At 42.8% G+C, this 13,930-nt stretch overlaps 2 protein-coding genes across 2 annotated transcripts; one reads left to right on the top strand and one right to left on the bottom strand.

Moving 5' to 3' along the window:
• The first annotated feature begins 1,015 nt into the window (after positions 1-1,015).
• Positions 1,016-3,996, top strand: dbndd1 (dysbindin domain containing 1). Its single transcript, XM_058408603.1, has 4 exons — positions 1,016-1,139; positions 2,121-2,267; positions 2,545-2,682; positions 3,036-3,996. Exons 1-4 carry the CDS (start codon positions 1,109-1,111, stop codon positions 3,203-3,205), a joined length of 486 nt encoding a protein of 161 aa, XP_058264586.1. The 5' UTR covers positions 1,016-1,108; the 3' UTR covers positions 3,206-3,996.
• A 3,006-nt stretch (positions 3,997-7,002) lies between these two features.
• Positions 7,003-13,785, bottom strand: afg3l1 (AFG3-like AAA ATPase 1). The gene is made up of 16 exons (XM_058408858.1): positions 13,491-13,785; positions 13,236-13,323; positions 13,045-13,145; positions 11,912-12,061; positions 11,749-11,823; positions 11,534-11,658; positions 11,064-11,337; positions 10,810-10,947; positions 10,557-10,710; positions 10,213-10,320; positions 9,942-10,067; positions 8,611-8,721; positions 8,386-8,501; positions 8,102-8,302; positions 7,803-7,997; positions 7,003-7,687 (listed from the first exon to the last, which is right to left on the bottom strand). The coding sequence occupies exons 1-16, from the start codon at positions 13,632-13,634 to the stop codon at positions 7,463-7,465; spliced, it is 2,331 nt and encodes a 776-aa protein (XP_058264841.1). The 5' UTR covers positions 13,635-13,785; the 3' UTR covers positions 7,003-7,462.
• Positions 13,786-13,930: the final 145 nt, after the last annotated feature.

Genomic DNA, 13,930 nt, shown 5'->3' with positions numbered 1-13,930 from the left:
TCAGGGCTGTTTTGCCAGCAAAAGGGGAACCAACACAATATTAGGCGGGTGGTCATAATGATATGGCTGGTCATTGTATATGAGATACTAAGGTGTTAATTTTACAAGGTGTTTCAGCCTAAATACCCTCAGCTGACCGTATGGTTTTTGCACCATTCTGTTTAAACTCCCTGCAGACCAGCATGTTCTGAAATACTCAAACCAGCCCATATGGCAAAACAACCATGTCAAGGTTAAAGTCAAAGTTAAAGTTACATTTTTTCTACATTATGAAGTTTGATATCAACATTATGTAAAACTCTTCACCTGTATCTGTGTGATTTTATTTATTTATTTATTTATTTATTTTTGCTGCCTGATTTGAGAACAGGCATTCCTAATAAAGTGAACGGTGAGTGTATGTGACACAGTAGGGTACCATTTTTTTTAAGCCATCTTCATAGAATCTATAAGATCTCTATTCAATCAGGTTTGCACCCAGCATTCAGCAATTCGAAACAAAGCCGTTTCTTTATAGCCAGACTGTAACAGGAAGAATCTTCATCAGAAAACAAAAAAAACCCTTCGAAAAGAGAAGGGGAAATATTTCATCTCACCCGGGTACTCGTTAAATTGGCTGTTACAGTAGCTCTGTTTGAGAGATGATCATATTTATAACTAGGCCTTATTTCACATAATCTGATGGATTGGTATTATATTCACTACCAGAGGTAATAGCTTTGCCCCACCTTAAATAGCTAAACAGGCCCTTCTTTTCATCCTCAAATGATTCTATTTAGTCTCTTGCTGTGTCCTCTTTTAGTTTCTTTCCTTTTGTACCAGCTTTGTAACAGATGGCAATTGTATTTTTCCCCCTTTGTCTTTCTTTGCCATTGTGCTGTGCATGCTGCAAAGACAAGGGATATGTGGATGTGACTGCATGTATAAAGAGGGGAAATCAAGAGAGAGAGAGAGAGAGAGAGAAAGAGAAAGCGAGAGAGAGAGAAAGAGAGAGAGAGAGAGAAAAAGAGAGAGAGGGAGCATGACGAAGGAGGCTACGCCTCACACCTCCCCTCCCTTCCCTGTCTGCAGCGCCAGACAGCATTGCACCGGCTGCTGTGTAGGCTGAATGGAGGCTCAGGCAGACTCCAGTGCTGCAGGTAAGAGACACCCTTTTTTGTCCTAACACCACAGCTTGGCATGTGGCTGTAAAGAACCAATAAATGGAAGAGCGGCTCTGGGCTGGAAAGGCTGTTACGCATAGAGGCTCTTTTATTTTTATTGCTTCTTACACATAAGACAGACATGCAGAAAAAGCCAGCATTCAGACTGTGCAGTTCAGTGGGATGGACAGCTGGTGTTCATGCTTATGCACTGATTCAGAAAAGGTGGATATGATGGATAGTAATGGTTGTAGTGTATTTAATTATCAGGATTATTTATTTTTTAAAAATACAATACAATGATGCTAAAATTTCTCTTTCTCTCTAAATATAAATATATATATATATATATATATATATATATATATATATATATATATATATTTATATATATATATATATATATATATATATAGATAGATAGATAGATAGATAGATAGATAGATAGATAGATAGATAGATAGATAGATAGATAGATACCGGGTGCTTTGTTAAAATTTTTGATGGCCGACTCTACAGTATCCTACTTTGTGTGGGTTGTGTGAGGGGGGTAATATATTACAATGAGAGATTTGGGGTAGAGGAAGGATGCTCTGCACACTGCAGAGAAATAAAGCAGTCATAGTAACACATTGTCTTGTTAAATAGCCGCCCCACTCATGCAGCATATATAGTTTCTCTGAGAGCCAGAGTAGAGTCCCTTGGAACAAATGGATTTGTTTTCCCCCATAAGAGTAGTAATAGTTCAAATGAAATAAAACACCTGTCTGTTGTGGTATCTGCCCCCAAAGCAATCAATAGCCAGCGGTCAATTGTATCACCTCATTGTGAAACAGAGGAATATCACGTTTCTTCATTCTGGAAGCCAAGTTCACTACAGGAATGCTGCTGGCAGTGCTCTCAACCATCACCAACATCAACAAATGGTTATGTTCTGCTCAGTAATTTTCTTTAAATATTATTATTTTTTCCCTGCAGAGCTCAACAGACAGAAAGATTTTCAGAAACTTCTCAAGTCATCCAGCTCTGCCAGTCTCACTACTGAGGTGTCTCACAATGCTGCAGGAGAACATGTCGGGACCCCTGGGCACCACTGCAGCCAGGTCCTGACCGCAGAGAGACGGCGTAAGTGGGAGTGTCCAACAGAGGCCACTGTGATCACTGCAAGCACATAAAAAAACTATAATGAGCACATTCTATCTAATCTAGCTGGAACACTTAGGTTTGATTTGATCGATATGTTTAATAGTTCTACAGCTTTCTCCTGAAGTAATATCATCGACTCCATGATCACAGAGTGAGGCTTAACAGAACCACATGGAACTGAATGTGATTATTCTTAGTGATCCATGTTACCGCTACTAGTCGTGGTTTCTCAGTGTTGTGTCTCATCGTCCTTCAGAACCGCTGAGCAGCGTGTCGTCTCTAGAGGTTCACTTTGATCTGCTGGACCTGACAGAGCTGACCGACATGTCTGATCAAGAGCTGGGAGAAGTGTTCGCTGATTCAGATGAAGAGAATCACAACGAATTGCCAGCAAGTGAGTAGCAAATTATCAGAAACACAAGCTTTGTGTTTCGAGATCACGGTTGCCTTATTTGTTCAGCTGAGGTGACACCATCGCCTCCTTTAGGGCTTTAGCTCATGAGCTAATCAGTAACTGGAATTATTTGGACCAGGCATGATGGAATCATGAATCAAAACTGAAACTCTGCTGATTAGTAAGCCATTAGGCATTGGTGCTGAGAGAAAAAAAGAAAAAGAAAAAAAATCAAATCTCTGTAGAGGTCTCTGGCCTAAATTTGACATGCCTGGGAAAATTAATCAGCCGTAAGATAAAAATCCAACACAGAATAACCTGCAACATGTTTTCTGGGTTTGTTCATCCTTCAGATCATCAGCCACCGTTGCCTCGTTTCCCTCATGGCGGTTACGTCCGATCGCCCTCCTGGACCCGCGGGTGCAAAGGGGAGCAGCAACCTAGAGACAGGAAGCATCACAGCGACTCAGAGAACACTGAGCCTTTACTAAAGATTGAGCGTTCCCAATCACAGCAGCCCTGAGCCACGGCCAGCTACGTGGGCTCAGAGAGGACGCGCCGTCCTTGTCCGGGGGATGAAGATTCCTTCCCAAGGAAGCGATGAGGGATCTCTGAAAGGACACAGAGACCCCCTTGCTCAAGATACAGCGATCATTCTGCCTAAACGAGGCAAATCGAGCCAATAGATAACATCGAACGGTGATAGAAGAGTGGGCTCATCAGGAAATGCAAAATTTCTCCTCTAACCAGCAATCAATGGGAAGTGTATCAGCGATACAGTTTTCAGCATAGCTATGTGACGAACTGGCAGCATGACCTCATGAAGCTTTCTGGCACGTTCTGTGTGTCCTAAGATCATTTTAACAGAGAAGAACTGACCTAAGGAGCTGTCAGGAAGTGATGTGTTAATGAGTGAGGCAATTCATCAACAGCAAGTTTGTTCTGGGACAAAACAAAACACCCCAAAACCCTCACCTGCATTAACATACACATAGACTAGCTCTTGAATAATTTAAGAGGAGAATTATATCAAACTAAACTATTCTATTTTTCATCCAAATTGTTCCCACAAAGTGTTTCGAGTTCGAATTTCCAATTCCAAAAGATTAAATGAACAACATGGCATTCAACTGTGTGAAACTTTTTCACCTGAGAATTTATAAAACACTCTGACCCTTACAGGTTATTACAGGGTTAAATGTTACGCATGTTCAAAACAGGGTATGACATTATACGTGAAGAAACCATGACAGGTCGAACCAACCAAAATGAATAAAGTGTCGAGAAAATAAAGAAACACGCTGCATGGTGTTACTTTATATGTGAATTTAAATGTCAGATGCTTTTAATGTTAATATACACTTACCAGGCATAACATTATGACCACCTGCCTAGGGTGCTGTTGGCCCCCCCTTTGCTGCCAAAACAGCCCCGTCATGCACTGTGTATTCTGACCCCTTTCTATCAGAACCAGCATTAACTTCTTCAGCAGTTTGAGCAACAGTAGCTCGTCTGCTGGATCGGATCACACGGGCCCAGCCTTCGCTCCCAACGTGCATCAATGAGCCTTGACCCTGTCTCTGGTTCACCACTGTTCCTTCCTTGGACCACTTTTGATAGATACTGACCACTGCAGACTGGGAACACCCCACAAGAGCTGCAGTTTTAAAGATGCTCTGATCCGGTCATCTATCCACCATCACAATCTGGCCCTTCGTCAAACTCGCTCAAATCCTTACGCTTGTCCATTTTTCCTGCTTCTAACACATCAACTTTGAGGACAAAATGTTCACTTGCTGCCTAATATATCCCACCCACTAACAGGGGCCATGATGAGGAGATCATCCGTGATCATTCACTTCACCTGGCACTGTTTATAATGTTATGCCTGATCTGTGTACATACAAATAAGTGACGAATTACAGGAAAAACAAGCGGAGTGGGTATGAGGTAGCAATACACCCTGAATGAGATTCCGGTCCAGCACAGGGAACCGTTCACACACTCATACACACCTGACTGTAATATGATGCAAGCACTATGCAATGTCATGCATTTTCATTTCTTTGCTGGAAATTGAAACAGAATTTTTTAGGTGTGCCCGATACAGCACTGAAATGCCCGGGGAAAGCAGAATTCCCTCAAGAATGAAGTTCTAACTAAAGGAAGATAGAGAATGTTTCATATTTGGTAAACGATGTGAACTGTATATAACTGTGACTTGGAAATTTAGAATATTAACATTACTTTTGAACAAAATACTTATATTTATTGGTTATATTCAGGAAAAGCTATCAGGGAGCAATCCCACATTTAGAAATAGAAATTATAGCGAGACATGATGGTGATAATAATAATAAAAAATTTCACACTGCTTTATAGAAATTTGGTAGGACACGTTTACCACACTTTCGGGGTTGGGAGGTCGATTCCCGTCTCCCCCTCGGTGCATAGAGTTTGTTCTCCCTGTATTTTGTGGGTTTCTTTCTCCAGTTCAAAAACTTGCGTTGAAGGATGACTGACATCTCTAAAATAGTCCACAGCCCTGTAATAGGCTGGGACCTCGACCAGGGTGTCCCCCACCTTGTGCCCTGGGATAGACTCCAGGCTCCCTGTAAACCTGTGTAGAATAAACGCTACAGAAAATACATAGAGGTTCGTTAAATGCTAGGTCAAATGCTTTGCCTGAAAAGGATATATACTATTACTTTTATATCCCAAAGACGTCTTGTAATCAGATATAAATGGTATTACTGGCAAATAGATTGAATATCCTACATCATAGTCTTGAAAGAAGTAGAGCTGTACACCAATCAGGCGTAAAATTATGACCACCTGCCTAATATTGTGTCAGTCCCCCTTTTGCTGCCAAAACAGGCCTGACCCGTCATGCACTGCGTATTCTGATATCAGAACCAGCATTAACTTCAGCAATTTGAGCAACAGTAGCTCGTCTGTTGGATTGGATCACACGGGCCAGCCTTCACTCCCCACGTGCATCAATGAGCCTTGGCTGCCCATGACCCTGTTGACCACTGCAGACCGGGAACACCCCACAAGAGCTGCAGTTTTGGAGATGCTCTGATCCAGTGGTCTAGCCATCACAATTTGGCCCTTGGTGTCAAACTCGCTCAAATCCTTACGCTTGTCCATTTTTCCTGCTTCTAACACATCAACTTTGAGGACAAAATGTTCACTTGCTGCCTAATATATCCCACCCACTAACAGGTGCCATGATGAGGAGATCATCAGTCTTATTCACTTCCCCTCTCACTGCTCATAATGTTATGCCTGATCGGTGTATATTAACCCTGTATACACAGTCTTGAGCGAATACATTGATGAATTCATGACAAGTGAACAAGAGTGTGCCGGATTAATGATCCACTTTTCAGAAAACCATCACAACAAACTAGATTCACGGCATGAATACTCTATTAACACTAAAATCTAGACTTACAGCATTTTAACACAATTGCCAAGCCAGTAAGATAGCACTTATTCTGGTGTCCACTTCTTGATTACAAGAATTCCCCTGATGACCAAAGTATCCGCTTGCGGGAAGAGAAGCTGAGGGTGCGATAAATCAATCTGACTGTGGCCTAGTTGTGCTAATACAGAAATTGTGGCTTGGTTTTGACCATAAATGGGATACTAGGGCAAGCCAAAAGTGTACTGCGAGGAGAAGGAACCTAGTGACCGTATCACATCATGAGCTATAAAGAAAGGACAGCGTGTCAGTAGAAATGACAGGATGAAGAATCTACACACATACAGTAACCGGAGCTTAGGCTTGAAACCATGACCCTGCTTACTGTACCAGTGTGTTTAATAATAAAGCAGCCAAAACTACAGCCATCTTGATTCTCACACTGTTTAGAGGGTTCAGATCCAACAAATGCCTTTTTTGGGGCCAGATCCATGAAGTGGACAACAAGTGTGCTGGATTTAGGCTACTCAGCAGGTAGCTCAGTGGTTAAGGTGATGGACTACTGACCAGAAGGGTATGAGTTCAAATCCCAGGACTGCAAAACTGCCACTGCTGGGCTCTTGAGCAAAGCTCTTAACCCTCAGCTGTATAAAAGAGTCGCTCTGGATAAGGGGCTAAACAAAAAAGGGGTCAAGATAGAAGTAATCCATTTCAGTCTACACACGTTCACCTTGAATAAGCAAAATATGTCCTTTTCTAGTTCTCCAGGAAGAGGTATATACAGTACATAAATACAGTACATAATCTGAAGTTCACCCGTTGTTGTGAACGCATCATTTTAGTGTACATGAACCATATCTGATGAAACAGACGGAAGTAACGGATGTGTGTTGTGGTGGAACAAATCGGTTTAATTAAATAAGTATAATATACAGGTTTATTCAAACTAGTTTTTGTTTTTAGACCAGTCTGCAAATGATACAAATATACATCATCAACTCTTCTTGTCTGCTTCGTAAAGACGATTTAAAAAAATTCACAAAGAAAACAAATCAGTCCATCACCTAGCTCCTAAAACTGAAATGAAACAACACTGTCTGAGGTCATGTACCCATGAAAATGAAATGGTGTACAGACTTCAGTCCAAGATTTTCTACATTTCCTAGGACTTCATTCCGGCCTCCACTGCTGATGATGAAGGCATTTCAAATCTTATTATAAGCCCCTTATGAACATTTCACAAACGTGTAATGCAGCCATGTCACTACACAAAGTCAACAGAAATGCCACCTCAGTGTGAGGGTCTGATATGGGAGTAGCCTGACAGGAGAGGAGAATCTCAAGTCTGGTTCAGGCTGCGCGTTTCTTTTGGGAGGTTTCCACCTCATCCTGGTTCTTCTCCTTTTCCGTGTTCCAGTCCTTAAGCCCCTCAGGTAGGCTCGTGTCCTCCTCGAAGCTGCCTGTGCCATCCACAAACTCCTCATAAGTGGATTTCTCCTCAAAAGGCCTGGGACCGAGCAGCTCCACCATGTCAGCTTTGTCCAGGACTTCTTTCGCCAGGAGACGCTTTCCCACCTGCACACACACAGAAAACACACGCATATGAGACGCAAGTTATGCATTAAGCAACTCTCTAGAGTAACCATCCACCCTCGTTTCCTGTTAACGCATGCTAATGAGAGGGTCCTACCTTTTCAACCAGTTCACGTTTCTCTTTGATGAGCTTCAGGGTTCTCTGGTAGGAGGTGTCCACCAGTTCTCTGACCTCCTGATCGATGAGCTCGGCCGTGGCCTCGCTGTAGGGCTTCTCTAGCACCATGTCGCCCTGCCGTGGTAGATCAAACGACACCTGGCCCACCTTTTCACTCATCCCAAACTGCACGATCTACAGGACATAAACAAGGGGAGAAGGGTTGAAAGGGATGCATACGAATCAAAGGCGAAAGAAAAGCTCCAAGTCCTGGGACTGACTCCAAGGTGTTACCTTACCTGAGCGTAGGCTGACTGTGTGACTTTCCTCAGGTCATCCTGAGCACCAGTGGTAATCCTGTCAAAGAAAACCTGCTCAGCCACACGACCACCCAGCATCATGCACATCCTGTCAAACAGCTGCTCCCGTGTGTACAGGTACTGCTCTTTAGGCAGGTACTGCGCATAGCCCAGACCTTTCCCACGTGGAATAATGGAAACCTGACACACACGAGTAACAATTGGTCAACTTTTCTCTGTAATTCAAAATCATCTCTGTAATTAAACTGCATTTCTATATGCACCTTGAGTAGTGGGTCAGCGTGCTCGAGGAACCAGCCGACTACCGCGTGCCCAGCTTCGTGATAAGCCACTGTCTTCTTCTCAGTGGGCTGCAAGACTTGTGTCTTTTTCTCAAGACCTGAAAAAAAAGGGCACAAAATGTACTGTTTATAAATACTGGAAAAGCCAAAAGAAGAAAAGTTCTAAAAATGTTTTATAGGCCATCACGAGAATGACGACGAACTCACCTCCGATCACTCGGTCAATAGCCTGTTCAAAGTGTTTGGTATTGATGGCCCCGCTGAGATGTCTGGCAGCAATTAGAGCAGCTTCGTTACACACATTCGCAATATCAGCACCTGAGAGTCAAGAACAGAAACACACCGTAATCATCCATCGATAAATCGTTCCAGCCTTAATATAAGGTTTCACAGGCATTAAGACAGCTCATCATACACTATATTGCCAAAAGTTTTGGGACACCCCTCCAAATCATTGAATTCAGGAGATGTTTTTCAGGTGTTGGACTCGGCCTTAGTTCCAGTGAAAGGAACTCTTAATGCTTCAGCTTCATACCAAGACATTTTGGACAATTTCATGTTCCCAACTTTGTGGGAACAGTTTGGGGATGACCCCTTCCTGTTCCAACATGACTGCACACCAGTGCACAAAGAAAGGTCCATAAAGACATGGATGAGTGAGTTTGGTGTGGAGGAACTTTGCAGAGTCCTGACCTCAACCTGATAGAACACCTTTGGGATGAATTAGAGCGGAGACTGTGAGCCAGGCCTTCTCGTCCAACATCAGTGCCTGACCTCACAAATGCACTTCTAGAGTAATGGTCAAAAATTCCCATAAACACACTCCTAAACCTTGTGGAAAGTCTTCCCAGAAGAGTTGAAGCTGTTATAGCTGCAAAGGGCGCGACAAATCCATATTACATTCATGGTCATGTAAAGGCAGACGTCCCAGTTTTGGCCTGGCTCACAGTCTCCGCTCTAATTCATCCCAAAGGTGTTCTATCGGGTTGAGGTCAGGACTGGTGTGCAGTCATGTTGGAACAGGAAGGGGTCATTCCTAAACTGTTTCCACAAAGTTGGGAGCATAAAATTGTCCAAAAATGTCTTGGTATGCTGAAGCATTAGGAGTTCCTTTCACTGGAACTAAGGGACCGAGCCCAACCTCTGAATTCAGTGATTTGGAGGGGTGTCCCAAAACTGATTGCATTTGATTGCAAATGCACAAATTGCATTTGTTTTTTTTCTGTTGAATAAACTTCACAAGTATGACAAGATACATTTGGGTAAAAATAAAAATAAAACTGATTTAGTCTCAACAGTTAAGGAGAAAGGAGAAAAAATGATTTAACAAGAAGCATCATTTTAAATAAACTTCACATTTATATCAATACCAGAGTTGAATATAGTCCATATTTATTCTTATTTGGTACATCACAAGCTAATCAGGCTTCTGATTTATAAAATAAATATTAATCAGTAATAATAAAGTAATAATAAACTGCAGCGGTCATACAGCAAGATCATCATTACCACACATCAATCCTGTTTTCTTCCCTCACCTGTGAAACCAGGTGTGGAAGCAGCCATTTTCCTAGCAAGGGCATTTGGGTCTAGATCTGGGTCCAGTTTGAGTGGCCTCAGGTGAACCTTAAAGATAGAGGCTCTGCCTTTTATATCAGGAGGTCCTAAAAAAAGAAAAGAAAAGAAAGTCACAGAAATAACATCTTTAGTAAATGCCATAACTAAGCTGCCCCAACATGAATTCAGAACAGACATAAGCTGTATAAATAAAGCAAAAACATTAAAAGAGCAGGAGGAATAGGAGCAAACCGATGTAAATCTGCCTGTCGAATCTCCCCGGCCGCATCAGTGCGGGGTCCAGGATATCGGGTCTGTTTGTGCCGGCCAATACTACAACATTCGTACTGCTGTTAAAACCTGATGGAGACACAAAGGACAAATGAATTGAAATGTCAAATCTTGGGAAAAGAACCAGATTGAATGTAAGTGCATGTGAATTAATTTACAGTGTGTGGAAATATGAGCAGGAAAGAAAAACAAGAAATCAGTCAAAAGCAGGTTCGAAGCTGACTACACATTTTTACTGCTGGAGTATTTGCTAAAGCAAATAAAGCAAGAAATAAAGTCTGAATCTAGTGACTCTTTATACGTACCGTCCATCTCCACAAGCAGCTGGTTGAGGGTGTTTTCCTGCTCACTCTGACCACCAAAGTTTCCTCCACCTCTCTTCCTGCCAACTGCATCTATCTCATCTATGAAAAGGATGCATGGAGCGTTCTTCCTCGCCATAGCAAACATGTCCCTCACCTGAAAGAAGCCAAAACAATGAGGGCAGTGAAGTGGAAGTGCGTGAAAGTATCACATCCACAACTAACACGCAGCAACAAGTTTCATTCGCCAACTCACCCTGGCTGGACCGACTCCCACAAACATCTCAAGGAATTCTGAGCCATTGACAGTAATAAAGGGGACATTAGCCTCTCCAGCAGTGGCTTTGGCCAGCAGAGTCTTGCCTGTTCCTGGAGGTCCTGACAGCACAGCCCCCTTCAAACACACATCACATGTACATCCATCCTTACTCTTTAAAATCGGAATACACAAAACATGTATGCATAAATGTCAAATAAATAATTACACGTCACTCGTATAACAAAGTATACCTTAGGAATCTTAGCACCCAGGTCCTGGTACTGTTGTGGGTTCTTCAGAAAGTTGACGAATTCTAGGATCTCCACTTTTGCCTCCTCGCACCCGGCTACATCTTTAAACTTCACATCTATGTTGTCCTTCATCATCTTGGCGGGGGATTCGCTCATGCCGAAAAGGCCACGCCCCTTTCCACCACCTCCACCTCCACCCATTGATGCTCGGCGTAGGGTGAAGAGCAGGAAACCAATCAGCAGCAAAGTAGGAATGATGCTCTTAATAAAAGACCTTGGGGACAATATCAAACATTAGTGCTTTGTGTTTATTCATCTCAGTGGAAGTAGTTATACGACAGAATTACTGCTAATCAGCCAAAAGCAAATTAGGCCTAAATGATGAGCAGAAGGCTACCATAATTCATAATACAGAACAAGAGTCTGTGTGAGTCAGAAGCAGCAGCACAGATCTTACAAACATCTCTTACCCGTCACTCTTTGAGCGGTACACCACTGCCACCCTGTTCGACGGTTCCAGCCCCAGCTCATAATGAGCGGCTTCTAGATTTCGCTCAAAAGTGTCTACACTGCCAATGTTGAACCATACATAGCTCTGAAAGAAGGAAAACAACAGTTTATCATGAGAGTCTTTACTTATACTTCATGCATGTTTCTAAGATGGGATTTAAAAAGTGCATCTTACTCCATCTGAACCATGGGCACCAGGGACTAGGTTGACCTTGACAAACTGCTTGTTAATGACCTCCAATCCCTCCACCTATGGAACAAAACAAACAAAAAACAAAACATGAATTTGGCATAAAAAGGCAGGTAAAGCATTAAGAGATTAAAGAGATTATTCTCACTAGTCCTCGGGCCAGGTAGCGATGGACAAAGTCTTTCCAAGTAATCTCAGTGCCTGGATCCCGGAGGTACAAGTAGAGCAGGACGGATGCAACGCCTGCCACTGTGACCACCATGTAACGGAAGTCATTATCATCCCATGGAATATCACCCTAAGACATAGAATAAACGTAGAAGAAATTAAATAAGCCATGCAATCGTATAACAATCTCAGGAGTATACGTGTGTGTGTGTGTGTAAACTGTGGCCCATTGCTTGCTATACACCATTTATCAGCCGAAAATAACTGAAAAACTGAGCAGATATTGTTTGGATTATGGAAAAGCTAGGTCTGGTAGAACGTACAAGTACAAGTGATCAGACACTACAGGATTGGTGAAGTACTTTTACTTGACAGCACACATGTTTCATGCATCTACAAGCATACTTAAAAGTATGCTAAATCATCCTCTAGCCTTTTTATTATTGTACAAGTTATTATACATGTTTCTGATCACAGGATGGTTTGCTGGGCTGAAAAAAAAAGTGTGTCAACCAAACCAGGGGAAATTCTTCTTTTGGCTTTTCCCTTCAGGGGTGGCCACAGCGATCATCTCTCTCCACCTATCCCTATCTTCTGCATCCTCAACACTAGCTTCATATCCTCATTTATTACAGCCATATACCTCCTCTTTGGCCTTCCTCTTTGCCTCCTGCCTGGCAGCTCCATGTCCAACATTCTCCTACCAATATACTCACTCTGAATATGTCCAAACCATCTTAATCTGGCCTCCCTTACTTCGTCTTCCCACCATGAGCTGTAATCCTGTCCAACCGTGTCACTCCCTCAACACCTTCAGCTCTGCTACCTCCCGCTCTGACTCCTGTCTCTTCCTCAGTGACACTGCCTCTAAACCATACAGCATGGCTGGTCTCACCACTGTCTTGTACACCTTCCCCTTGAAGGTCTCGCCGATATTTTCCAATCCCACAGAACTCCCGGCACCTTTCTCCACCCATTCCCATTCTTTACCTCTTCATTTTCTATGACGATGATCATTTTCCAAAAATAATTCAACTCTGCATTTCAAGGGTATTCGATATATTTGATAGCTGTTCCACCTCTACTGCGTCAAAGATATGAACAGACCCAGACCTGTTGTAAACGGCTTTTCCAATCTCTCTTCCCTCCTTTCTTTCCTCCTCCTGATCCTCCACCTCCACTCGACTGACTCTCTGGTCCACCCGGTTGTCCATCTGAGAGAAGAATAGAAGAACAGGAACCATATAAATCACACAGGAGTGGACATCACATCTTTGCTCCTGTGTTTTACAGCAAGTCTTTACCTTTAGACGTGTCCCCTGAATAAAGTACAGATGTTGACCAGGCATTGTTTCCAGCCCACAGAGGCTTCAGGTAATTCAGGGTCAGGTTCTGAAAGAGATCCAAGATGTCCAGTTACAGGAGGAGATGATTCCAGCAGTGAAACAACCAAGCTCTACTAGGACAGATACATGCCGAGTCATCATGACTGCCAAAACTCCTAACACAGTCTGGTTACACTAGAGCTCTAGTAGTAAAGAAAGATCTCCTGGACTTACCTTGTGAGTGTGGGCATTTATTCGGACTGAAGAAAGTTTTCCCAGAGCAGCAGCAGTGAGTGAAGAGCGCTGTAAAGTCCTCCTCAGTCCAAACCGGACAGGAGCAGCAGCAGCAGCTGAGAGCAAACCCACCATCAGAGCCATTGTCCTTCCTCACCTCCAACTCAACTTAACCCACTACCACCAGCTCCAACTCATTCACCTGCTCTTACACACACACACACACACACGGGACATTACTTAGATCGCTACCATGCTACCCACTTCACTAACACACTCAAGGAATGTCAAATGGCAGAAGGACCTTTTAGGTGCCTGTGGAACGTGCCTGCCGTTTCGTAATTGAACATATTTAAAAAATAATAATAATTATTATTATTTATATTAGTGCTTTAAATAGGTGTATACAAATTAAATGTCTCGGTTAAACGTGTACTTTG

The sequence above is a fragment of the Hemibagrus wyckioides genome, linkage group LG14, assembly GCF_019097595.1.
Source record: "Hemibagrus wyckioides isolate EC202008001 linkage group LG14, SWU_Hwy_1.0, whole genome shotgun sequence".
In the NCBI taxonomy this organism is placed as follows: Eukaryota; Metazoa; Chordata; class Actinopteri; order Siluriformes; family Bagridae; genus Hemibagrus; species Hemibagrus wyckioides.
The sequence above is the reverse complement of the archived record's forward strand: the minus strand, read 5'-3'. Positions and strand labels throughout refer to the sequence as shown.

Coding starts and splice junctions, on each gene's coding strand:
- afg3l1 (XM_058408858.1), bottom strand. CDS start 13,634: ATGGCTCTGATGGTGGGTTTGCTCTCAGCTGCTGCTGCTGCTCCTGTC. Junction 12,062..13,044: donor GGAAAAGCCGTTTACAACAG/GTCTGGGTCTGT, acceptor TCTATGTCTTAG/GGTGATATTCCATGGGATGA. Junction 7,998..8,101: donor CACAGTCAGCCTACGCTCAG/GTAAGGTAACAC, acceptor TATGTCCTGTAG/ATCGTGCAGTTTGGGATGAG.
- dbndd1 (XM_058408603.1), top strand. CDS start 1,109: ATGGAGGCTCAGGCAGACTCCAGTGCTGCAG. Junction 2,268..2,544: donor CCTGACCGCAGAGAGACGGC/GTAAGTGGGAGT, acceptor ATCGTCCTTCAG/AACCGCTGAGCAGCGTGTCG. Junction 2,683..3,035: donor TCACAACGAATTGCCAGCAA/GTGAGTAGCAAA, acceptor TTCATCCTTCAG/ATCATCAGCCACCGTTGCCT.